This window comes from Malus sylvestris, chromosome 7 (assembly GCF_916048215.2).
Source record: "Malus sylvestris chromosome 7, drMalSylv7.2, whole genome shotgun sequence".
Taxonomy (NCBI): Eukaryota; Viridiplantae; Streptophyta; class Magnoliopsida; order Rosales; family Rosaceae; genus Malus; species Malus sylvestris.
Window position 1 is genome coordinate 4,928,965 of NC_062266.1, and position 27,877 is coordinate 4,956,841.

At 36.7% G+C, this 27,877-nt stretch overlaps 2 protein-coding genes across 2 annotated transcripts; both read right to left on the bottom strand.

Moving 5' to 3' along the window:
- Positions 1-802: 802 nt before the first annotated feature.
- LOC126629472 (AP-4 complex subunit epsilon-like) lies at positions 803-9,301 on the bottom strand. The gene is made up of 10 exons (XM_050299515.1): positions 8,268-9,301; positions 7,918-8,133; positions 7,700-7,810; positions 7,416-7,613; positions 7,179-7,310; positions 6,246-6,302; positions 6,038-6,154; positions 4,455-4,532; positions 3,786-3,929; positions 803-2,457 (listed from the first exon to the last, which is right to left on the bottom strand). Exons 1-10 carry the CDS (start codon positions 9,054-9,056, stop codon positions 1,372-1,374), a joined length of 2,928 nt encoding a protein of 975 aa, XP_050155472.1. The 5' UTR covers positions 9,057-9,301; the 3' UTR covers positions 803-1,371.
- Positions 9,302-14,375: 5,074 nt separating this feature from the next.
- On the bottom strand, positions 14,376-19,448 carry LOC126629476 (protein ZINC INDUCED FACILITATOR 1-like). The gene is made up of 17 exons (XM_050299518.1): positions 19,159-19,448; positions 18,700-18,740; positions 18,527-18,587; positions 18,333-18,435; positions 18,122-18,224; positions 17,963-18,016; positions 17,814-17,876; positions 17,287-17,336; positions 17,103-17,178; positions 16,421-16,627; positions 16,211-16,298; positions 15,970-16,055; positions 15,715-15,822; positions 15,381-15,425; positions 15,201-15,289; positions 14,859-14,902; positions 14,376-14,772 (listed from the first exon to the last, which is right to left on the bottom strand). Exons 1-17 carry the CDS (start codon positions 19,301-19,303, stop codon positions 14,684-14,686), a joined length of 1,452 nt encoding a protein of 483 aa, XP_050155475.1. The 5' UTR covers positions 19,304-19,448; the 3' UTR covers positions 14,376-14,683.
- Between the last annotated feature and the right edge of the window lie 8,429 nt (positions 19,449-27,877).

Here is a 27,877-nt window from a genome sequence, read left to right on the forward strand (position 1 = left end):
AGGATTTTTGGAAGGAAGGATGCTCCACATTTTAGTCTCTCTCTTCGTTTTTTTTCTCTCCAAAATTTCTTTCTGGTGGTATTGGGAATTTTGGTTCCGGAGATTTGAAGGTTTTCATTCAATACTTTTTGAGTTTTTTTTGAGGGTGGTGGCATGGTGGTATTGACAAACCCATTTTTATCTCTTACACATTCCTCTCAATTTCTGACTATCTGATTGAATGAATTAAAGAAGCTCAACGGACAAAAATTAACAAGGGTGTGTGAATAGCACTATACTTTGTTTATCGGTAATAAAATAAAATAAATGAAGGATAAATAATCTACTTGGGTTAGGTTGGTCTTCTTAATGTAGTGTTTTGAGGGTAAAAAGTTTCAAACAAAAAAAAAGGATAAACAAATGAGTCGTGTATGGTTTGATGTGATCGTCAGGTATTTCTTTGAAAAATTCTACTCTTACCACGTATTTTAATATGACACGTGCTGATAGTGTAACATTAATCTATATATCCCAATCAGTAGCAACCTCAGCGCTTTCAGCATCATTACATCTAAAAAAGAAAGGAAAACTAATGAAAAAAGTTTGAAAATTTAAGTTTTAATCAAAATGACAAAAAAAGGTTTTGTGAGCGAATAGTATCAGATTTTTTACAGTAAAAATGTCATTTTTGTTAAAAATAAACAGTACCGGTAGAGTTTCATTAAAACTCCCGAAAAAGAAATGATCATCAAACAGGCCCTAACAGTTGAATTAAGATCTAATGATGGTTGTCCATTTTATGTGATAGAGCTTGGATAAGAGATGGAAAAAGAAGGGAGGAAAGCTTCTCCATTCTCCCAAGGAGCATTATTACTTACTGTGATTGCATGTGTGAGTGGGTGCTATAGATGTTTGAATGTTCAATTCCATCCACCAAAAAAAATACAAAAGGGGCTCAACAATGTCAAAAGGACAACAACTAGAGTCTACAACTTACAATTTGAACCGACGCCACGTAAAACTTACCAAAAGGAGGAACCAATGTCCCTAAAACAACAACACAAACTCACTTCATACAACATTATAACAAGCCAGAGCAGTGTACATGTACACAAACATGCACGACAGATCCGTATTTCCTACGAGCCGCAAAGAAAAAGCTCCACGTTGAATTGTCTCGACAGCATCCAAGCAAATACGAGCCTATACCTGATTTTTTTCCCCACCGCTCCTGGAGATTAAAGCACTCCGTATGGGTGTCTCCACAACTCTTCATGTGGCCTTGATACTCATGAACGAGTAGCGTTTCCTATCATACAGCAAGCCACTCCGAAAGACCACAAAGAAAATATTCACCAGCAATCATGACCCAAGTTCCGCTATTTGAACAGTTTAGCCAAGCAAATCTCGAAACAAGTTGGGATTCGGACTTGTTGGCGTCACGCCCATCTGCCTTACAAGTGAATCCTTTTCCAAGGCATCTTTAGGGTTAGGACCCTTATTAAACTGTGTTACCCCGCCTTGAGCAGTCCTTGTGGCATTTGATAACTCAGATGTAAGATTAAACTCATCTCTGTTGGTCGGCAAAAGATCCCCAACACTGCTACCGAGCCCACTGACAGGTGTATCTGCATATAATCCCATAAAATCAGGTGTCTTAGCAGCACCTGCTGTACCATGGTTCACATTCGATGCGACATCAGTTTGATCAAGAAGCCCTTCTAACTGCTTGAAAGGATCTATGGCCGGAACAGAACTACTACTAGTTGAGTCACCCAAGTCGAGCAAGTCTGGAGCAGGTTCACGATTAACTTCAGCTTGTACAGCTGCTGCCTTTGGCGCTTGGGACTTCTCTGAAGTATGGGTACTCGCCTTAGACGCCTTATGGTTGGCAGAAGATGGCCTCTTCTCGGTTTTTGATGGACCTCCAAACAGTGAAGAGGCAAGCTTCTGCTTTTCTGGAGAAATTTCAACCTGTGGCCGCCTCGAATCATAAGTATCACGGGCTTTTGAATTCGAAGCGCCCACGCTATCTACTTGAGTGACCCCATTCGTTGTTTTGTGGGAAGTAGAACTTGAAGAATTCGTGCTCGGCGATGCAGAAGAAGAATATGTTGGCCTGCCCCATTTTTTTTGAACACCGTCGAGTCGTAGCTTAAGTTCTGATGATCCTGCATCTGACACAGATGGCAATGATGCAGGCTGGCGGGTCTCCCTTGCATAAGATGGTTCAGGCACTGGAACAAGCTCAGTTGAGGAAGCAACTGCAGCTGGAGGAACTCTTGATGGCATTACTGGCTTTGGAAGCTCATATGCCTCAAACTTAAGACTATGGGTTAAAGCTTCATGGTGATCTTGGTTTCCAAAGTTGCTGATATCTAACACTCCAGAGCGCTCATTCTCAGGAATATAGGGCTGAGCACCTTTTTCTAGTGCTTCTTGGACATAGCCATTGAGGAATGAAAGGTTTTTATCAATCTGCAAAAGAAGATGAAGATATTAGTTTGTGTGTGTGTATATATATATAATTATAAATTTAATTCTCATTTAAGATAAATCACCTCTACAAGAGATGGTGTACATGCAAGGCATAATCCAAAATCTAGGTTTTCCGGATTACTAGAGAAATATGCAAAACCTTTCAAAAGAGCACCCACAGGGCCACAACTAAGGGAAGAAACAAGATGCAAAGACCAAGGAGCACCGAAGTCAAGAAACTAACTACAGCATGTCGTACAATACCAAGTTGAATCACTCGATCAGTATCCATATGGTACCAAGGTTCACCCATGTTAGTCAAGTAAGAAATTTAAGTCATAAACTGATCGTGAATTTTTCATCTAAACCAAGATCTTTTCCAAAAAAAATTTCAATGTACAATTTAATAAAGGTTGAGCTGACTGTTTGGTGTTTAAAAGATATAGTTAATGGCATTACAATTGTCACACTTCTTAACACATGGTGGCTACATTTTCTCAAACTTTATATCATTAGTAAGACATATAGGGTATATTTGAATAGTAAGCAAAGCTAGCAGTCTCGTGTAGGATACATGTTCATTTTTCATATTTGTATCTTGAGTAACATTCTTCTGGATCTATATATCACGTTGCATTATTGTCGAAAATGAATAATGTTGCATCATGTTTTTTGATAATGCATCCATGAAACACATACCACATGTATCATCATGATGTCAAAAAGTGAACTACATTTCATCAAGATAATTATAAACACGAGAAAGATATTATTGTGACTTGGAACAGTGAATTATGTCGCATTACAATAAGCTCTGAGAAATACATTTTTATGAGACAAATACATAGTTCACTTTTGATGGACCCCACGTCAAATTAATTAAGGGTTATATCTAATAGATCTCAAAAAATGTTTACCAAGCATAATAATTCAGTAAAACAAACCTGAAAATAATGAAAGTGATACAATGTTTTTGAGTTGTCAGAGGATATCAGGATCGGACTCTAAAAATGTTTGTTTAAAGGAAGTGGGAAAAGGCTTTGTTGTTGTTGTTGTTGTGGTTCCATGTGAATAAATCACTTGAACAATCCAGTGACCCAACATGTAAATATATCAGAAAACAGAGTCGATAACAAATGGAAAAAATCATTTGGCATATACAGTAAAAGGCTCACCAATCTTAATGCAATCACAAGGCTAAATAACCATTAGACCTGACTATTAGAAAACAGGATGTTCAGACGCTAATCCAATTGCCAAATAAGAGGAAAAGGAGAAATGCAGGTCTACTGTAATAGTTAATATTTGATAATGCAAACAAATATGACCTCAATGTCTTCACAACTTGCGTCTGGTGGCATTATACTCTCAACAGCAGGAGCATCTAAGCTAATGACAGCTTGCAATTCATATGCACGCTGCTGCAGATCTGTTGAGTGAGAAGCTGATAGTTCTTCCACCAAAGATTGACACTGCAAGGGAATAAAAATTTGTTTTCAATCGAAAGTACCTCCATGACGAGGCAAAACAAAATGAACATGACAATATAGCTATTAGCTAACCATTGATTAGGTAAATGTTATCTTGTAAGTTCTGTCCAAAGAACTCAATGTACAAATATTCATATATCACTACAACTCTAAAACTTCTCTTTCAGATTTATCTTCGAACTTATCCAAGTCAAACCATCAAATTATAATTTCTTCAAAACAGAGAGTATAACATACTTAAAATTAAGGCAAACAAATAAATAAATTTAGAAAAAAACATTGATTAGAAAAGAAAATTACACTGAATCGGTTTCTTGTCAGATAGCCATTCAATTGTTAAAAGGATAGGAAAGGTATGACTACATGCAGCCTTACATACAATTTCACTTCATGCTACAAAATCAAGATCAATATGAGATGATGTTCAAACCTAAGCAGACACTAGAAGCATGGTCATTTATATTCTTATAAAAGTGAACTTAGGATTAAAGAGTTCATTAAATGCACCTCAGGTAGGAAATCAACATTTCTCCCAGCTGATATTTCAAACGCATATATTTTCATGATTGCTGTAACGGCATAAGCCTGTAAAAGAAGAACATAATCACTTTAGTTTCAACAAATAAGAAACAAGCATAAACATAAAATAAACACAACACGAATGGTGAGTTTTCTATGAATAGATAACCAAACATCAAAATGAGAGAAGAAAAGTTCAACCAGGTAACATAGCATACAGAATAGAATTCTTTGCATAAATTTTTCTTCAAACATCAACAAAAAGGAAAAGAGAAGAAACGCCCTTCAGCATGAAAATCTAAATAGAGGATTAAAATTACATTTACTTCTTAATCAAATGGAAAATAAAAGGTTTGTTCATCTATATATTTTCCAAAAGCTCTCATGCTTCTACAGCTACACATGAGAACCTACTTATTTAAAATACCTTTTAATTTCTATAAAAAATATATATTTGTTTTAATTGTGATCAAACATATTCTTTTGATTTCAATTCTTATTACCACTGAGCTAACAGGCCCCGTTGTGGGCCTCCCTTTGAAGATCCATAGGCATACAGGTCACAACTGGACCGTTCCAAACCATGCCAGAGCACAATTTTCTTTCAGCACTTGAGGAATTTTTTGCAAAAGCTTTATGCGCACTTTTGGCAGATCGGAGACTTTTTTTCTAACCCAAAATTCTACTTTTGATGGGTTTTTTTTTAAATAAAATATTAGTTCGAGAGACACCGAAGAAAAAAGAATCACGTTAAGTGCATCTTACTGAGCATTTTGCTTCCCCAGTCAAGTGAAAAACTATAAAATCATCATCCAGTTACCAGAACAAATCCAACACTCAAAATATGCAGTTTAGGAGTAGGATGGTATTATTTTGCTTCCCCAGTCAAGTGAAAAACTATAGAATCATCATCCCGTTTAGGAGTAGGATAGTATTACCAAAAGGTAGCAGAAAAATAAAATCCAAACCCATAAACAGAAGAAGGCTGACAGACCCTTCATAGAAAATTAATTAAAAAGGTCGTACCCAGTGCACAAGGCTCCCGCTTTACGCAGGGTCTGGGAGAGGTGAATGAGGGTTAGCCTTACCCCCATTTTATGGAGAGGCTGCTCCCAAGTCTCGAACCCGAGACCTACCGCTCATGGGCGAAGGCACTTGCCATCGCACCAAGTGCGACCTCTTCTTCATTGAAAATTAATTAAAACTCCAAAAAAAAAAAAAATAAATAACGAGCACAGTGCATAAATGTTCACATGGGAAGCATAGTTATTAAAACTACGAAAATGACAATCCAATCATTCAGTTTCGTAGATGTTAACAGCTTGCCACCATGTATAACTTATTCTGAACAAGAAGCACCTCAATTTAAAAATATATTATTGAGAAAAGGAAATGAAACAGAGCCTTATATTCATCTTAAATATTTACAAACCAAATTGTATCAATTTTTATACAATTCTACCATGAACTAATATCCAATTTAAGATGCATGGAAATACCTTCGACTCAAACTAAAATACAAATTCAGATAATGCAAATTCTAGTTACAGAAATCTGAGTTCGAGGAGTACCTTGACGGATTCATCATTTGAATATGCCTCTGCAACATCACATAACTTCCCAGTGATATAGGAAGCAGAATATTTTCCATCAGCAGTTCCATATTCTCCCAAAACCCAACAAATGACCTGAGATCACAACCAAAAAGTAAGATATCGACAGGAAAGTTCGTTAAAAAAATTAACATAAAAGAACAAAAGTACAGAGGACATAATGTACCTGAAGAAATACAGATGGAAGCTTTGGCTCACCAATTATACGCAAATATGACTCCACCTGCACATGAAGAAGATTTTTCTTTACCATACGCAACAAGAGAAAAAGAAAGGAGCTGGTTTATGACAGAGTGCAGAAGCAAGCAATGCACAAGTGTTGTAAACATGCTACTATCATATAATCTCAAAGAACATAGCAGTAACAAGTAATGCTTCTTTCTCAATGAGGTAAACTACATCTCAAAGAAAATCTAACTCTGAAGTTTTCAAAGAACAGGAGATATGCAAAGACGGGTGAAAAGAACAGAACAAAAAAAAAACATAGATCCAGTGGTTGTTTTGCAAAACCAACCCATTATCCCTCTATCCCTCTACATAATAACTACAACTTGGTTCAAATAACAAACTCCTTGGTGATGGAAATCAGCTAGCCCACTGTTGGCTACAATATACATTATATGGGATAGTTTGCTAATGCCCCTGAAATCTAGTCCGTCGCCCTAAACATAATTTGGTGTTGGTACACACTAAATTGCTCATTGTTCCCCCCATCAGTTCAACGGTAGACAAGGAGGTGGTGGTAGTGTGGTGGGACAGATCAAAGATTAAGAAATAATGGAGAAATATGAGAACAAACAACAAAGAGACACAAGCTTGAAGGTAATTACATAATTTCATACAAATTAGAACACATGGCCCTGTAGGTTTAAAAATCAAATTTTTTAAAGTAACGACGGATTCTTCCAAAATGATGTCTCCATGCTTTTCCCATCAATTGTAGATGGTCTTTATGGAACCATGAGGAATCTAACAATTTAAGGGACAAATTTCTTTTAGAGTTTAACAGAAACCTTTGAAGTCAAATTTAGGAGGGCATATTTTTATTGATATTGAGTAAACCAGTTATGAGCATAAGAGCAAAATCAAAGTCACATACTGCAGATGATCTCAACTGACTATCTGCATCATCATCATCCTCTCCAAATCCCTCGGCGATCAACTTCATCAAGTTATGTGCCACCTTAACATTCACTAGATCCCCCGCATGTTCAAAGACTTTATTCATGGTCTGCAGTGAAAACACAACAGTCAATGACATTGGATGTTCAATAAGCATTGACAAAATTGTCCTTGATAGAACTAGAATCTAAAAAGCAAAATGCATTACTCTTACCAGGATAAACCATTGATTACTTGGGGCAAATTGCTCTGCAAGCTCCACACATCGCGAAGCTATGTAAGTTTTGTAATGGTTGTCATTAATGCTAATCATGTAATCAATCATACGATCCACAATCACTTCCACATTGGAGGACTTGGTCATCTTGTACAATAGTTCAAACGTTTTTCGTTTCAAAGTATCATCTGGGTCCTGCATGCACCAAACTTCTACTAACTTAAAAAGTTACAAGCAAAACTCTAAAAGAGAATACCTTAAACTAAATGGGAATCTCGCACCTCTAAGCAATCAATGACGGCTAGTTGGTGTTGCTCGGCTATCTCTGGACTAATCTTTATCAGTCGACCAAGGGCATCAATGCCCATATATTTCAAATTATGACTGTCACTCTGTCCACAAAATAGTTAACAAGGAATTGGTGTTTAACCCTCTAAACGATCTACATGCAAACCATAATTTGTACAAAATCCCAGTGAAAAGTACAGATATGTCAAACCTTCAAAAATCTTGAGATGACTTGAGCAGCCTGTTCTAACAACTTAGGATTGGGATATATGGAAGAAACGCAACAAATGCACTCATAAAGAACAGCATTTCCAATATTACTTGAGGAATCGCACTTCCGAAATATATCGCCAACTACTGTATACATCTGCTCACTCGATTGCTTATCACCACTCCCCAACAATGCTAGAATTTTCAACAACCTAATCTGCATTGTCAAATTCAATCACTAAATTACATCGCTTTACAATGAAGAGAACTCATTATGTCAATTACTTAATCACACCAAAAAAGCTAAATTCACACACTGAGTAGCTTAGCTTCAATCAGAGTCAGTAAAACCTGGATAAAGGGCGCCGGAAGCTGATGGTAATCGTAGGCCTTGGGCAACCTGCGCTCAGCGACCTGCTTGAGAATGCTGACAAAGCTGACCACCAAATCCTTAAAAGAATTTGCATCGATGGTAATTAGATCGAAAAGCGAGCAGAGCGTGGCACCCATGACGCCCGGATCGTTATCGCAAAGCCGCTTTCGAAAATTTGACACCAGATGCGAAACAGAGGAGGGCGATTTCTGATAAAATCGGTGAAGCGCCATGATGGCCTTCTTCCTGACAGCCTCCTTGGGATGAGCGAGGAGGTCGACGACCTGGGGCAAAACGGCAGGCACAGTCTCGTCGTTGATGAGCTTGCAAACGGCATTGAGGGCGGCGCAAACGACGAGATAATTGTCAGACCTGAGATCCTTCTGGATGGTGTTGACGATCAAGATGATCAAATCGTGATCGTCGCTGAGGAAGAGGGAAACGGCGAGGTAACCGGTGCGCTTGAGGAGGAGGTTGTCGTCGTGAGTCATCTTAACGGCGTGAATGTAGGCGAAGGAGCCGTCGTGGCCGAGCATTTCGACGTAGACGAGGCGGATGATGTACTCCTTCATCTTGCGCTTGGGGATATCGGGCTCGGAGAGACGTCGTTTAAGGGTTTCGATCTCGAGGAGGACGATGCGCTCCTCCTCCGCCTTGGATCGAGCTTCGCCGATGGACTTGACGAGGTCGAGGAACTCCTTGGATTGGCCGAAGCCGCCCTGGGAGCCCATCGCGAGCTCCCGGCCGATGGTCTTGAGCTGCTCCATTGATGATTGAGGGTTTGAATGTTAGGGTTTTGGATGGAGAATTGGGGGTATGAATTTGGGGGAATTAATCAGTGAATTTCCATTGCACGAAGAAACAGAGGGAGAGGTTTTGGGTGCGGTGGCGGTGTTGGGTGTTCTGGTGCCTCCTCCTGTGGGTAGATCTGATTCTGGAGAGAGAGGGTGTCGAGACTCGTGTGTGTACGGGTGGCATTTTAGACCCAACCCCGCTAACCCGATCCAATTCACTCGCTAAAATCAACATTTGGATAAATAATATCGTCTATTAAAAAGAAATTTAAAAAAAAAAGTCACGCATACCCACACGAGTTTCGACACCCTAAATTATTTTTTTTTAATTTCTTTTTAAATAGACGATATTATTTTTTTTTAATTCGTAAAGCCTAAATTATTATTATTATTTTTAATTTCTTTTTAAATAGACAATATTATTTACACTAAAAGAGCTTACCCTAGCAATAGGTTAGTAAAACAATAATGTCGGTCAAATTCATCTTTGGCGATAACCAAACCTAAGGTTTCTCACTCACAAGTGGTATTCCTCTTCACATGTAGATGAGAGATATTAGATTCGATTCTCACCAAAGACGAATTTGAACCTTATTATTATGGCTAACCCATTATGTGGCTTAACTCATTTCTCCATCTCTTAGTGTAAATAATATCGTTTGTTCAAGAAAAAAAAAACTTTCAAACAAGTTTCAAATATTACTAAGGGTGCGTTTGTTGCACCGAACTATCTCGGATTGGACTAGCTTCAAGGAATAAGCTGAACTGATTTAGTGAAGCGTTTGATGTTGTGTCGGACTAAAAAGCAAGACTCATATATTATATTATTAAATTTATATTTACAATATTTTATCATTAATTTAATCTATATATACTAATATTTTATTATTAAATTATCATTTTCCTTTCGAGAATCATCTTCTTCTCTCATTTTTTTGTCCGCCTACTGCATCCCTCCCCGCTTCTCTTTCTCTGCCATTTCATCTTCCTTTCTAGAATCATCTTCCTTTCTCATTTTTTTTGTCCGCCCATTGCATCATTCCCTTCTCCTCTTTCTCTGCCATTTCATCTTCCTCTCTCATTTTTTTGTCCACCCACTGCATCATTCCCCTCTCCTATTTCTCTGCCATTTTATATGTGCCATTGTCTCTTTCCCCCTTTTTTGGGTTTTTTCAATTTTTATGGGTTTTCTGGGTTCAATTTTTATGGGTTTTCTGGTTGTGGAAAGCAAGGAAGAAGGAGATGTGAGCGGCAAAGTGACACGCCCCGATCCCGATATTCCATGAACATCAGGATAGGCACGTGCTGACCGACACCCGATGGTGACGAAAGCCATTTATTGAATGCAAATGCTGAGAATAAGGAGTAAATAAGACTTATAAATATAAAAGACTAATGAATATGCATTTAATGAATGTGTTTAGAGCATACAACTAACTAGAATACTAAAAGAAATAATATAAAATTGAATGAATAAAAGAATGGGTCCTACACCAAGAGAACTCGAAGATGCCAATGCGGAAGTACCTTGACACCAGGATTGTATGCCTCGATTCTAAGTCTTGAAGGGGGCGCAAAACAAACATGAGTGGACCAATTTGATATATATATATTAAAAACAGTTATCAACGTACTAACCCCCAGGTTTTATGAAAACACATATATATCATGATAAACATAGGTTTTCCGAAACCTAGCATGCCATGCAATGTCTCAAATCACAACTTATAATAATCACTAGTGAATGTCCAATAACCCCCAGACCCCATGCCGGCTCCCCGTCTCTGAGCAGACAGTCAAAGGAAATACACTTCAGGCCCCATGCCGGCTCCCCGTCCCTGTGCTAAATAGTCCGGGGAAACCCACTCCAGGCCCTATGCCAACATCAAACCGTCGCCCGAGACGGACCAGAATCTATCTCTACGTCCCGTAGTGGAAAGGACCACTAGGTAGTACAAAACCATTGAACATATATATATTGAAAAGCAACTTCATAGTATAAAGTCATCCATCATCTATACTATAAAGAAGTATTCTCAACATGTTCTAAATATCATATCGTCATCCATCAGATATTCTATAAGAACACGGGTTATAGGAAAAATAGTAGTAATTCAAACTAGCCTCAGTAAGCATGTTATCTCAAAATGTTTCATAGAACATAATCATTAAAGCATGCTTTTCATGTATGCATTTCTACTATAAAACATGCATTTTTAGAAAGGGTCCACTCACTGTACTTAGCAGCCTAAGAGCCACACAACTAGCGAAGACATAAACACCACTATAATTGCCCCTAAACACATAAATTGTCCAATTAATAAAACTATATAATAGCAATTGAACTTGGGAAAACGGACGTCAAAAACGGATTCAGGACGTCGAAATTAGCCTAGGAGAGGTTCCAGGGTTAAGGGTTTTGGACTTGGGTTAGGGTTTAGGGTTTTGAAAAGTTAAAGGGTTTAGACTTAGACTTTTAGGTGGGTTGGGTTTAGGGCTTTAGGGAATTGGGTTTAGGATTTGGGCTTAGGAGTTTTAAGGGAATGTGGTTTAGGGACCCGGCCCCAAGGTCAAGGGCCTAAGGTGGAACGGCCCGAAGGCCTTAAGCCTTTAAAGGCTTGGGTTTTTAAAAGGAATGGCCCAAAGGGCATTTTAGAAACTAAAATAAGAAAAATATACTAAATAAAAGGGTTGGGTTAAGCTGCCCAGGGTTTTGGGCTTGGCAGGAACGGCCCGAAGGGCCTGGGTTTGGTGGGTCGCCGGACCTAAGGAAGAAGAAGGCCAGAATTTGGCCGGAAAGTTCCTTAGCTTTAAACATTCATAACTTCTACGTTACTCATCCAAATCAAGTGATCCAAACATGAAAGTTGTAGTACTCGACGAGATGAAGAGATTGATGCCCTGCACGACGAGCAACTCATCATGGTTTGGCCAGAAAAAGCCTCGAAAGGGGCGGTGCTTGTCGGGAAAACTAGGTTTTGGCCGAAGGTTTGGGGAATTTTCAAATCTTCATAACTTCTTCGTTACTTAACCAAATTGAGTGATTCAAAAGCTAAAATGTAACTAGAAATGTGGAGAAGAGAATCATACCAAGTGGGGACCGAGTGGTGGCCGAAGTTGGCCGAAAAATGGCTTGAAAGATGGCCAAACGACCACGGTTTATCGTCGAAAAAATTGCAGAGGTCCTCCCGAGGTGTTTCTGCGTCCTACAGTTATCAAAGCTACTCAATTTCATCCCATAATTGCATGTAAACACTAACCAAGGGATTCTAGAGCTTACCTACGTCGGAAGGACGAGGAAATCTCGTTGGAAGAATGTTTGCACAATGGCAGTAACCACGTGGAGATTGAGGTGATCCTCCTTCAATCCTAGCTTCCTGGAACATGCAGAAAAAAGAAGGATAGAGGTGATGATTGCTACCTGAGTGTATGTATGGGTTCGACTGTGAGGAGATAGCACAAAGAGAGGGAGCACGAGGAAAGAAAGAGAGAAGAGAGAAAAGTGAGGGGGAGAATCAGGAAGGAAGGAGAGAGAAGAGAGAGAGAGTGGGGAAGAAGTGCCACGTGGCAGCAAAAGAATAGAGGAACCGGGGGACAAAGTCAAGGGGTGGGCCCCTTGGGCACACCAATTAAGACACAAAAACAATTTTAAAAGCACGATAATCTCAAACTTAGTGAAAATACAATTTAAATTAGGGGTAGATGTAACACAAAGTGGAGCAGAGGTAGCAATGGAAGAGGTTAAGGATGACAGAGCTCGAAGTCCTTACCGTCGAAAATTGAGGTCTAGGAGGAAGGAGCCCAATCGGAGGGCGCGACCGGTGAGCTTGGTCTAAGCAGAGGTGAACCAGACGACGGAGCTCGTGAGTTCTCCGATTGAAGTTCGAATCGAGGTCCTTGTTCATGATTCAGGGTTGGGGGCGAGGAGAGAGGGAGAGAACGCGAGCAGAGAGCGATCGAAGGGATTAGCTAGTCCCATGGTTCATGACATCTCTCACTAAGACCATCTAGCACGGTCCTTAGTCGAGGCGAATCCGGCTTACTCCCACTAAAGCTAGTCCCGTGAAGTAACAAACATGGGACTGGACTAACTATTAGTCTAGTCCAGTCCAGCGAAGGCTAGTGAAGGGAAACAAACACACCCTAAAAGTGCTTCTGGCCATAATTCTCCACCCCCTTAGAACTTGTTCGAAAGGGATTTTAAAAGTTAAAAGTGTTTATTATTCAAAAAACCCTCAAATACTTTTTCATAAGTACTTGCATTTTTATTAAAAAAAATTGTAGTACTCCTAATAGATGTTCTGTTATCGAAAACATTTTTTTAGCAAAATCCATGTTGGAATTTATAAATAACAAATTCTATATAAGAACTGTTGGAGTTTATATATTTCCATGATGCAAAAGCAAAAGCCCATGTAGCTTTTCTTTTATTTATTCTTCAATCATATAAATGAACAAAAAAAATTGGTCTTCTTTACCAATAGCGTGTGGGGAGATTACTGTGAAGGAAGTGTTTACTTAAAGGATAATGCTAAGAAAATTAAAATTTTAAATTAAATTTACAAATTAAATGATGTATTTTTAATATAAAAAAATAAGTATGTTAATCAATACACAATCCTCTACAAAAGTCATCTAACCCTAAAAGTGGTGACCATGCATTGTATTTTTTGTGAGCACAGGCTTTCAAAAAGCTAACCCTAAAAGTGGTGGCCATGCACTGTACTTGTTAGATCACAAATTTGTGTAGTTTCAGTCCAACACTGAAAAGGGATTAAGAGATTATCACCAAAAGTCTTGGATTCGTTTGGAAGTGCATTTAAAATAACTGAAAGCCCATTAATGAAAATATTTTCACCGAAAGCCCTTTCAATCACTTTAAAAGCATTTCCAAACAAGTCCATGATTCTAGTTTTCATGATTTTATCCTATTTTCATGTTTTCCAACGTTTCCACTGCTTCTCTCTTCCCTCAAACCTCGCTCTTCTGATTCACACCCATCAAAATCCCACTGTCACAATCGTGCATCCATTACTCTTTCATTTTCTTCTTCAGGTTTGGTGCTGCATACATCATACACAATATTGCCAGGACATTTCAGACCCCGAAACAAGGCCATGCTTGTATCCTACTCTCAACGTCGACGAGGTCTTTTCGGTTTCTTTCAGTACAAGAAAGAACCAAATACCATGTTGGGGGATTTAGTCATAAACTCCCACGTCGATTCGGGTCTTCTTGATTGCTTTCTGTTTTACATGTGCTGGAATAGTTCCTTGTGTGGCAATTCAACTCTTTTTGCATACCATAAGAATGTTGATCATTTGAATCTTCAACCTCAATAGAGAGCCAAAATATACAGTAGTTTGAAATTGATAAGACTCTGAGCATACCGAATACACTCAAAATCGCTCGATTGCAACCCTAATATTCTTCCTAAAAGGGTCATGATACATGTAACTCCAATGCCAAGAATGTTTTCCCTTTGAAAAATGAGGATCGTGTCTAATATTCCTACTAAGCTATATCCTTGCTACAAGATCAGTGTGGCCAGGGATTTTCCTTAGACATCGACATGAACTTCCGTTTACATTGATCTCGATCTACTCATGTAGAGTAAGAAATGGCTTGAATGTCATCAGAACTGCGATTGCTTCGATCACATTCAAGATGAAGAATATCATCTGGCTTCCTGCAATCGAAATTTGAAACGATTATGTTTCTAAACCATGCGGGCTGTCAGTAAATCCAGGATGAAACGTTGGTCAAGAATGATACCAGGTAGGATAGCAGCATCCCGACGTTTTTGTGCCCAAGAAAACCTGTTGAAACGAAATCATATTGTTGGTAAATTGTGCAAGGCAATATGTACACCGAAAAAAGTACGCTGTTGTAATGCTTGTAAACTCGCCTTCTCCGATTTACAGTACGCAATACTACTAGTAATCTTCAAACTACATGCAGAACAAAACGTACAAGGTATACGCAAACTTATGTAATGGAACAGTACCAACAAAGAACATCGTATAACAAAATCACTTCAACTCCCAGTTGGCGTACTTACTAGTACGAAAATATTGATTCAAGCAGCGCCTATAAGTAAAAGAAAGCTAAACTTACAATGCACCGCCACCAGCTGGACCAATTGCCTTGAACATTGACATTGCTGTCATAGCAAGTCCGTTTGCCGCACCTCTTTGCTTTTGGTCCTGTTGTGTAATCATGGTTAAGTTACGACACAGTTTATATTCGAAGCCAATGATCACATGAATTAAATAGTTAATCCGAGAATAAAATTACCACGGCTTTGTTTTGAAGGATGGACAGGCCAGTCACAATCGTGACCTAATTGTACAGAAAAAATTTAAAAGTTAGAGCACAATACGTATTACGGTATTAGAGAAGAAATGGTAAACAGATAGTATTCCTTTGGAAGAAAAGGAAATAAAAATTGATAAACTATCAATTTCTGTGGATAGATAAAAGTAGAGTTTCGCTTTCGTAACATGTTATGATTATTGTAGATAAAATTTTGTTTCTTGTAAAACAATTTATATCAGTTTCTCGTAGATAATATATAATGGTGCATACAGTGGGTTACGTAAATGAGCTCTAAAGTCATGGATGCACATACGGATAAGACATTCTTCAGCACAGATGCACAGTTTAACAGCACGGAAAGGGAGAGCCCGGACAACATTGCTATAAACGGGTAACTTGACAACAGAGGTATGGATATAATCTGCACACGAATCATGTGCAAAACAAAACACGAAGGAAAAAAAATAATATCGGTCACCAGGAGTTAGGTCAAAGGACAATTATTTGCAAAAAGAATTAAACTGCAGAAGGTAGTATAATGCACGGGGAGAAGGAGCCGAAAACTTACCCCTCCAATGCGAGCAATCATAACAGGACCAAGAAGCCTTTCAACGTATGGATATAGAGTAATTTGGAAGAAAAAAAGACCAAAACCTACAAGTTGATTAAGTTATCAGCCATTATTCTGCATATGTAGTTAGGTACAAATCGAAACAAACAGAGACTGCTTATTAAGCAAATATCCCAGATATGTTATGCAGATCATAATGTGTTTAACATAGGAACATGTGTGAATATCAGAGTATTACCAGAAATTGAAAGAACTTCACCAACGTCCTCAGTTGAAAAGCTCAAACCCCCAAACTTCCGAGGACTTACAGCCCATAATGAGAATATCTGTTTAACGAATCATAAGAAACACATAGTACATCACTTTGAGTGAAAGAGAGCAAAAGGAAAAGGAAAGATGCTGCAAATTATGCTATACTGTGTTAACATGAAAAACGCACGGAAGTTACCTCTGTATAAGCCATGTCATAAAGTGCGAAAATGGAATAAACAATGATTGAAGACATTAAGGGCCAATTCTTGAAGAGGTTTTCTTTAGGTGTTTGTTCTTCAGTATTTTGCTTTTCATTTGCATCAGACCCACCGGATGCAGTTTTCAATGCTTCATAAGGACCATCGTGTAATCTAGCTTTTCCGTCGTGCTTGTGTAAAGTTTCCTGCAACCATCAAGGTATGGACATTTTCTGTTAATACGTACAGTGTCAAAGTGTAAATGTAAACATCTGCTGAAGATGAACCAAGCATTACTAGTTTCTCTTTTCTTGAGGATCCTCAAGAAGTTAAATTCAAATAAAGAGTTAAAGAGTACGAAAATTAAGTACGAAATGTAAGGGACAAGATGTCTGAAATCTTCTCAATCATGTAAAAATAAGTTAAGGCATGCTAGGAAGAATGAGTGTATAGAACGGACAGGGTATATAATTGGACATTATAAGAATGGAACTTGGTATTAACAGGTACTTATTATCCAGGAACGGTGTGAAGATGTACTGCAGGGCAGTAAGCGAGGCCTCTACGTGATGAGAAATTTGAGCAAGTTATGTTATAAGCTAAAGAAATATAAGAGGCCAAAACAATGAGAGAAAAAAATAAAAGAAACTCATCATAAAGGAATATTTACTAAATGCGTACCGGAAGCCAGAAACAAGCAACGGCTACTCCAAATGCAAATACCGATATACATAGGCAAGGCAAGAAATACGGAAACCTGCATGAGAATTTCACAAACATCATAGTGCAACAAACAAATAATAAGAAAACAGCTGAAACTTGACAATCCCACTGCAGTACACTTAAATAAGTAGCCCAACTTTACCTCCCAAATATAGAGTTTTGGGAAAATATACTTGGAAATTTGTCTGCTGGCTGCATAAAATTGTTAGGAGCGTCCCATTAATAATCTAGAAAACAAAACGATAAGAGAGAGAGAGAGAGAGAGAGAGAGAGTTCAACCAGAAAAAAATAACAAAGAAATAGAATAATTTCTTCTTTAGTGTCCAATAGCTCTGAAGAGTCATCATATTATACAGACATGGTGGAATTAGATCATTTTGGTATCCCACAACCTTAAACTCGCAGGAAACAGCCTTCAAATACTAAAATCATCTGCTACACCATGATTTTCACTAAGCGTACTCTCGACAATGAGCCATTAATTGCTCTATTTAGCCTATTCCTTCGAAAACCAACCTTCTCGTACTCTAACCCCAGGACTAATTCAAAACGACTGTTACACCTCATGCTTGCTTTAAGCCTTCAAACTAATTCCCAAGTGTTATTGTACCGTGTGCTAGCGTAAAATGATCTACTCCCCATGATTTTCACTGCAGCAAGTAGAATTACCTGGGCCAAGAAACCTCCCAAAGCTGGGCCAATGATCAATCCGATACCCCAGGCTACACTAACCTGAAAAAAGAGGATAACTCTCAATGTTGATGATGTACAACATCTATTATAAGAAGTTGCAGAATCCAGAGGCCAATGTGGCTTACTGTTGACATGCCTAAAGCTTGGTGTTCTTCTCGGAAGGCTTCACTAGCGTATGCCTGGTCATGCAGTTAAATCGTATATTCTAAGTAACCGGGACATTACATACGTGGTTGTACACTTGCAATGACAATTATCAAATCATATATGACACAGTACAGTACCTTAATCGGCCCAAGTAAACCATTCAAACTTCCAAGAAGAAATCGTGTAGAAATGGCCATCCAAAAGTTTACACTGAGTCCGAATAGAGTGTTGAAAATAACCCTGTGCCAATAAATAGTAAAAATAATTTGTAAATACGCTGTGAAGAGCGTTGAGGAAAACAGCCAAGTTATCAAATTGAAACTCAATTGCAGAGCAGAAGTTACTAACACTGCAACAGTCCCTATAATTATGACAGGTTTCCGACCATAGCGATCAGCCACCATTCCCCAAAAAATTGATGTCAGACCTCTGCCGATCATATATGAAGCCCCTTCACAATGTACAAAAGTTTTTAAAGACACTCGTTAAGGAACAAAATGGTGAAGAATAAGAAAGGTAAGTCGTGACAATCATCAACTCACCTACATACCCAGCATAGTAGCCAATGTCTTCCTCTCTTTTAGCAATATGCAAATCCCTAATCTGCACACAATAATTTGGAATCTTGAGATACCAAGTCGACTTCAACGGGTTTTGAAGGTTGTATTTTTCATAAAATTTAAGAATTGCAAGTAACAACAGTATTCATACTCACCATAAAATAAAGGAATGGAAAGAGAGATGATATCGGCAGCGCTGGAAAGCGATCACGAGAGGGCGAAAACATTTGAAAGAAATTAGAAGACAGTGCAGATATAAACATTACTTCAAATAATCGATTAATCATTTCGGGAGTGACAAAGCAATCAAACTGTAAGATCATCATGCAGCAAGCCTTTCACTAATTTCATGTTGTCCGGGTAGTAGCTGTTTCTGAAAGCACCTATAAAAGCATATATCTGAATTTCCTTTTCACGTTTTCAATTAATTTCAACATGGATTGCAAAATTAGTTTCTCCACTGGGTTATATATCATACATACATCTCACATTATTCACAAGAAAATGGAAGTGTAATGCGACACAATGAGGATGAATTCGAAAACCATTTTCAAATTCGGTTCAAGAAAAATGATAAACAAAATCAGAAAGAAAAAAAAAAGTGCTTTTCTTACAAGCTGAAAGAACAATAATCCATATAGAAACAAGCATTTTAATAGGAAGGCCTCTCTGCAGCTCTTTGCGCTGTTCCATCACGCAGCCGGGACAATCGTCATAGTAATCCTTCTTCAACAGCGTCTCTCTGCACTCCTCAGCCATTCTTCGACAATCAATCGCTTCGAACCCAAACCCCGAAAAATGGCTCTCTGAATCTGTTTGATCCTGTTTCAGGCTGACTGAGGAGGAGGAGAGGGAGATATTAAACTTTTGGTTTTTGTATACGTCAGGATTAATATTAACAAGAAAAGTAAAATAACATCAATGCATGCGTCATCTGCAGGAGAGGGACTTATATGGCACCGTACACCGCTCCCATGGTATCCTATTATTGATAATTATTGGCCATGACGTCTCATGTCAATGATAAAGACATGAGTAAGTTTGTTTCCATATATCTTGTGGACGTCACATGACGGTGTGCCATACCATTAAAATTGTCCTCCAACTACAAATGCAGTAAAATCATAATCATTGAAGGCATTGGACGAGAACCAGCATGGAAAATATGACAAAAATTAAATGTGAACAAAAATAAAATACTAATATTAATGGGATGGAATCAAGATCCAGTGAACTGCAAAATTTCCAGTATAAGAAGTAAAATATATGGTGTAGATTTATCAGGATAAAATAATGAGATTTGCGTTAACTGTTGTTATTTACACGACAAGGAAAGAAAGCAAAACACCATTAGGATTGTAATTAGCGGATTAGGGACTGTTGTTGGGCTGAGTTTTGTTGATGACGCGGTGAAAGCCTATTCTCAAATGAAATTTGAGATATTTGTCGATTTCCTCTCTAAACTTGAGAATTCGGTCAATATTCAACTTTATTTTAATTTTTTCTTTCATAAATTTCACATGCTCTTTAGTACTGGTTTGGTACTGAGGTAATTTTATAAAAAGTGGCTATAAAAATAAGCTGAGCCAAAAAGGTAATTGGTAAACACTTAAAAACAACTTATTTTCACAGTTTTGGATGAAAAAAAAACTGAAAACATGAAGCAGTAAAAATAAGTTTATTCTCATAGCATAGCAGAAATAGTTTTTTTTTCTTCAGAACACTTGAATTTTTGGACCTGGATTGTCTGCCCTCCCCATCTCATACACTTTCCATCCCCTCCTATTTATATGGTCACGGTTAAGCCACGTTAACATTTTATATTGATTTTTTTATAGAAATAATAAGACAAAAAACAATAGAAATATAAAATGTTGACGTCGCTTAACCGTGACCACAAAAATAGGAGGGGATGGAAATGATATGGGATGGGGGAGGGTAGACAATCAGGTCCTCAATTTTTCCTTCCAACATTCCATTATTAACTTTTGCCACGTTTGCAGCTTGGACAAAGATTGTTTGCCCTCCACTTTCGGTGCTTTTTCCGTGCCCTCCTGTTTTGTGTGGTCACGGTTAAGCCACGTCAACATTTTATATTACTATTCATTTTGTCTTATTATATCTATAAAAAAAACAATATAAATATTAATATGGCTTAAACGTGACCACACAAAACAGAAGGGCACGAAAAAAGCACCAAAAGTGGAGGGCAAACAATCCTTATCCTTGCAGCTTTTCACAGCATTCCATTATTAACTTTTGCCAGTTTGCAGATTCAAAAAGTAGAAAAGTTATTTTCCTCAATTCATATATATATTTTTTTCTTTTTCTTTAAATTTTCTCTCCCTCTTTAAGGGCTAGGTTGATACTTGATAGTACTGTGCTTTAAAAAAAAAATAAAACTGTCTCTATACTGTGAAAATATAAAATATAAAATAAAGTTATTAAGTGTTTGGTAATTTTTTTTTTATAAAAGTGTTTTTAATAAAAAAATAGTGTCTAAGTGTTTGATAAATTTTTATATAAATTGCTATAAGTATGTTAAATGACTAAAAATGATATAGTATTTAATGTGATATAATAATTGTCAAAGACAATAATGTAAGGACAAAGATTGTAATTTTGTAAAACATGTGGAGGTATACTTGCCATTTAAAAATTTCATTAAATAAGCATTGAAGAAAAAAAAAACATTTTTTTAAAAGCATGGTAAACCTTGTTTCTGTTTTTCTATGCTTTTCTACTTTTATTGATAGAAGTTTTCTTAAAAAAAAACACTTTTTTTGTTTTACCAAACACTTTAGCATTCCAGATTTTTTAATAAGTTATTTTTTCTGAAAGCACCACAATCTCAAACCAATTCTAAAACTCTCTTACACGACCAGGCCATGGAGGTGACCTCCATTAGCAAAAGTAAACAATTAAATTTAGAAAAATATTCACAACAGAGGGAAAATTGAATAATTATAAGAGTTTAAGTGGATATGTGTCTAAAATTAAAGTTCAAAATGAAAATCAGTAAGACCATTACAATTTTAAAAGAAAAATTGACCAATACCGCATTCTCAAATATTTGCTTGACAATTGATTCGTTTGTTAGTGGTCACATCAATCATATACTACTAAAAGCTAAACTCACTTATTCATTAGTATTAAAGATAAGGAAAATACTTGCTGCTCAACGTTTCAGCAGGAGCTTCTGCTTACATCCAATTTTAGATGGACACGTCTTGAGCAGTCAAGTAGCGTTCTAAAGATAAAAAGAGTTTATAACTCAAATAGTTAAAATATTTTTTTATTTAAGGACGGTGTTATTTTTGATCACTCCAAATATGGTTATTATATATTAAAAATGAGCATCAAACTTATAATTAATTGACAAAAAGAAGAGGGAACGTCAACATTAGATCCTAAGAGCATATCCAATGGTGTAAATAAACACAATTGGAAAAATTGTATTATAAGAACTAACATAATCGGCAAAAATAAGAGCATCTCCAATGCGACAAGTCCTAACACAAGTGGCAGTGATTAGAGAACAACGTATACGAAATGAATTTTTATTTTACTTGTTTCGTTGTATCTCATCTCTAATAGTATCATAATATTATTAAATCGAAACACTGCGATAAGTTTTCCACAAATAGCAACAAATTTTTAGTGATAAAAAAGTTCCTAAGTTGCGCAGCCCCCGGCCCTTTTAAATTGTGCATCTTCTTTTTCTCATGTGTATTATGTTGAATTACTTTTGGAGTTTAGTAAATTATTATGATTATTTTTTCCGTCTTTTTTCCCTTTGAATTTTAATTGAAAAATATTTAATAAACTTTTATTAATAACAAGGACAAAAACAAGGGATAGTTGTAGTGTTGTATGTAAATTGAAGAAAGGCGACAGTGACAATATCGTAAATAAGTTAAGGTTTGACGGTTGTATTGTATCACACAAAGTTAAAGTTTAATGACAGTATCATAAATAAATTAAACTTTGTGCATGATTACTTCTTCATAGCTGAGTATTTATTAATAAATATTGATTGTTTCATAATAAACAGTTGTTTGTGCAACCAAATTTCAACTTATTTATGATCCTACTACCGAACCCAAACTTCGACTTATTTACAATACTATCACCGCCTGGTATTAATAAAATTTCATTAAAAACAATTAGTTTTGTTAGACCCTTTTCATTATTTAACTTTTTAACTTTTCTATATATATATTTTAGTTTAAAAATCAGTTCACGTGTCAATCAATGACAGGATCCACGTACTTTATAAAGCCACATGGAGTTCAAGTTAGACGAGGGAGTAGGCCCTGTGCTTGCCATGCAGGAGTTAACAAACAAATCGACAAACAGAAAGCGGTATGATATTGCAACAAATTCGTAAATTAAGATGTGACATTGCAATCTGCAAAAAATAAGGTATGAATTTGTAATTTGATCTAAAATTGAGATGGTAAAATATAGGGTAAATTACACAGTAGCCCCTCAGGTTTTGAGGTTTATTACAACCCCATACAACAACTTTAAAACATTTCACTTTCATACCTCAAGTACTATTTTATTTCAATATAATACATCCGTTAGATTTTCCATCCATTAATCCGTTAAATGCTGACGTGGCTGCCACATTTGTGCCACGTGACTACCAAATATCTGCCACGTGGCAAAAAAAAAATTTTAATTTTTTTTTAAAAACATGAATTTTCTCAACCAAAAAAAGAAAAAATTGAAACCCACATCTGCAACCAGCGATCAGAAGGAGGAAAAGAAGGAGAAGAAGAAGGAGGAAAAGAAAAAAAAAAATTTGTCCCTCCCCCAGTGACCAGAAGAAGAAGAAGAACCCCCCTCCCGTTCCCACCCCCCCCCCCCCCGCGCCCAGCGACCCTCCCCCCCACCCCGACCAAGCTCCCTTCCTCCCTCTTCTTCTTCTTCTTCTTCCCCCCGCGCCCAGCGACCCTCCCCCACCCCAACCCAACTCCCTTCCTCCCTCTTCTTCTTCTTGCAAATCTGGGTTTCTTTTTTTTTTTTTTTTTTGATTTTCTTCCTCCGATGACCCTCCTCCCGTCCCCCCCCCCCCGCGCCCCCACGCCGACCCAGCTCCCTTCCTCCCTCTTCTTCTTCTTCTTGCAGATTTGGGTTTGTATTTTATTTTTTTTTATTTTCTTCCTCCCACTACCCTCCTCCCGTCCCCTCCCCCGCGCCCCGACCCCGACCCAGCTCCCTTCCTCCCTCTTCTTCTTCTTCTTCTTCTTCTTGCAAATCTGGGTTTCTATTTTTTTATTTTTATTTTCTTCCTCCGACGACCCTCCTCCCGTCCCCCCCCACCCCCCCCCCCCCGCGCCCAGCGACCCTCCCCCCACCCTGATCTCTTCTTCCTCTTTTTCTTCTTCTTCCTCTTCCTCTTCCTCTTCTTCATTTTCCTCTTCTTGCAGTGGGTTTCTATTTTTTTTTTCTTTTTCTTTCTTCCTCCCTCCTCTTCTTCTTCTTCTTGCAGATGTGGGTTTCAAATTTGTTTTTTTTTTTTTGAGAAAATTCAGGTTTTTTTAAAAAATTAAAAAATTCTTTTATTTGCCACGTGGCAGATATTTGGCAGCCATGTGGCATATATGTGGCAGCCACGTCAGCATTTAACAGATCCATGGATGGAAAATGTAACGGTTGTATGAAATTGAAATAAAATAGTACTTGAGGTATGAAAGTGAAATGTTTTAAAGATGTTGTATAAGATTGCAATATACCTCAAACCTGAGGGGTTACTATGTAATTTACCCTAAAATATAGTTTACCCAGAATTTTAGCTTCTCTCAAAACTTGTAACAAAATTATCCACACAATCAAAGACAAAAACCATTAAAACAGCTTTAAAGGTTGATACACGACGTGCAAAACTTTTCCACATACTTAGTTTAAACTGTGTCCTTAATTGTTAAAAAAAGAAACAAAGATTTACATGTCATCTAAAATTTTCCTAGAACTCTGTTTTTTTTTTTTTTTTTTTTGTCAAACGATAGATTTTATTAGATGTTAGATTAGTCACCGACGGGATTTGAGACCTACGTCATACAAGGGCTCAACGACTTTCCACCACTATGGTAAATGGTCACTTGCATAAAACCATGTCATTAAAATTCAATATATTGTCATTTAGTATTACGGATTAGTGGTATAATTAAACTAAGTCAATGCCCCTCTTTTTTAATATAGATAATATCTTTTGTTTAAAAAAATTCAATATATTTAATTTGGGGAAAAAAAAGAGAAAGAGAATAATCGTTTGAGAAAAAAATACCCTATCATATCTCGTGAAATTTTCATATAATTTGCAATGAACAATCCATAATGTTCGCTAGCAGTAAGCCACACAATTTAAAGAAAATAAAAATTTTTGAAAAAAAAAAAATTCCAAGCGTGAATAAGGCAACTAAGAAACCACATTGGATTCTGCCAGAAGCCAAAATGTCAAGCTGCCAGGAATGAGGATCCTTTTTTGTGAGCATCATGTGGATCCTCAAATTGTATTTGTTTATCGTACATCGTGCAGTCATAAATTATTTTAAAATGAATAGTACCTAACAAAAATTGACCGTGCGATGTACGATAAACGAACACAATTTGATCCATTGAGGATCCTCATTTGAATGACATTTTGCCAAAAGAGTGCACACCTAGGCTCTCATATGAAGCAGCATCACTTCCATAATCATATAAGTGAGTCCATCAACTGCACATTACATCTAGCACACTACCAACAAGGGTTATGACACTTTCATCCTCTTATGTTACATAATTTGCACTATCAACGCCACAGAAAATGACTTCAAAAAAATTGACAATTGAGCATTACCTGGTCAACTAATGACTTGTTTTTACCCATATAAACTTAATCCTTAGTATCTTTGGCTTAATTCCCCTATTTTCTTTTTAATTGTGGACATAAAAAATAGGGTGAACTGCCAATTTAGTCCTTGAATTATCACATCATTGAAAATTAGGTCCCAAAACTATTTTTTCAAAAAAATCAATCCTTGAATCATAAAAATATGTCAATTACATCCCTAATATTATATTTAAAGCTACTATAATCAATTTTTCATCAGTTTAAGTCATGTTAATTGCATATGATACACCTTGGAGGGTAGATTGGTAGTTTTCATAAAGAAATAACGTATGGAGTTAACATTTAGAGGGTAAATTGGTAATTTTCATAAAATAGTGTAAGTTAACTTTGGAAGGTAAATTACACGTTAGATTCCCAACCTATATGAAATATTAAGGGCTTATAGGTGAGAAAATAACGATATTACACTCTAATGTATGTCAAGTGACTTAGGTTGACGAAAAATTGGATAAATTTTTTTAATATAATAGTATGGATGAAATTAGCAAATTTTTAATAAATTTAGGGACTTATTTTACCGAAAACTGAGGTGATAATTTAAGGACTAAATCGGCACTTCACCCTAAAATATATAAATTAATATTTTCTTTTTATTTGCGTTAACGGTTGTTATTTACACGACAAGGAAAGAAATCAAAACACCATTGGGATTGTAATTAGCAGAGTAGGGTGTTGTTGGGCTGAGTTTTGTTGATGACGCGATGAATGACCAAAAGCATTTTTGGAGGAAATGTTTTTAGATTCCAAAAACACTTGAAGTGTTTTCTACAAGAAGCACCAGTTATGTGTTTTTTCTATAAAGCACTGTAAGTGCTTTTCCAGAATTTACTTGCATTTTTACAAATTATTGTTTTAAAAATTATTTTCACCAAAAGATCTTTCAGTCATTTTAAAAGTACATCCAAACAGACTCTAAGTGTTTGATAAACTTTTATATAAATTGTTTTGAGTATGTTAATGACAAAAAATAATATAGTATTTAATGTGATATAATAATTGTCAATGACAATAATTTAAGGTGATATAATAGTTGTCAAAGACAATAATGTAGAGGCAAAAATTATAATTTTGTAAAACTTGTGGGGGTATACTTGCTATTTAAAATTTTTATTAAATGAGCATTAATTGCTAAGCTTTGAAGAAGAAAAAAACACTTTTTTTAGAAGCAGCTACTTCTGCTTTTCTACTTTCATCGACAGTAATTTTTTTTAAAAGTTTTTTTTTTTACCAAAAACTTTAACATTCCAGATTTTTTTCATAAGCTGCTTTTTTTTTCTTTCTAAAAGCACCACAATTCTAAACTAACCCTAAAACTCTCTTTACACAACCAGGCCATGGAGGAGACCTCCATTAGCGAGGGTAAACATTTAAATTTAGAAAAAGTTTCCCAGCAGAGGGAAAATTGAATAATTATGAGACTTTGAAGTGGGTAAGTGTCTAAAATTAAAGTTAAAAAAAAAAAAAGGTCAAGACCCTTAGAGCAACTCCAGTGTAGGAGCCCTCCCCCCAGGCTATTCACTATTTAATCCACCTAGTGAACAGTAACTGCCATTAATGAATAGTGTATTGGCAATAAAATATTAGTATTTTTTTATTTATAAAATAATACATAATAATTTTATTTGTAATTTCGGATAAGATTTTTAATTGTTCTCGTTGCGCTACGTGTCATTATCCTAAAAGCCAATAGCAATAAAAATTTTGTATTTTTGTATTTATAAAATAATTCAAAAGAATTTTATTTGTTATTTCGGATAAGATTTTTAATCGTTCTCGTTGTGCCACGTGTCATTATCCATAAAGACAATTATTGGTGATGAATTTCCGATAAGATTTTTATTCGTTGTGTCAAGGCACGTGTCATTATCTGAAAAAACAATTATTGGTGATGGATTTTTGATAAGATTTTTAACCAATCACGTCGTGCCATGTGTCACAATCCGATTACAATCTTTGAGGATAGATTTCCACCAGATTTTTAACGAATGACGACATGCCACGTGGCATTATCTACAACCTAATCCTTTTTGAATCCTCCATATAATCCACCATCCATCCTCATAAATCTCACATCAATTTTCTCAAGATCTTTATCATTATTCATAGTTTCTACTTCCTTCTTCGCCAAAATCCCTATCATTATTGATAGTTTTTGCTTCCTTCTTCACCAAAATCTCTATCATTATTCATAGTTTTTGCTTGCTTCTTACAATGTCTTCTTCTTCTTCTTCAAAGATAATGTGGGAAATCGATCAAGAAGAGGAAGAATTGTTTAACCAATCAGAAGGAATGTTCAATGTTGGGGATTGGGCCCAAAATGAGATGGGAGAGGATGACGAGTGTAGACGGAAATATGACGAATCAAGAATGGCAGGAGCCTCACAATCTCGTCGAGTCGTCCAAGCTATGGCTCATATCTGCAGGCCCAA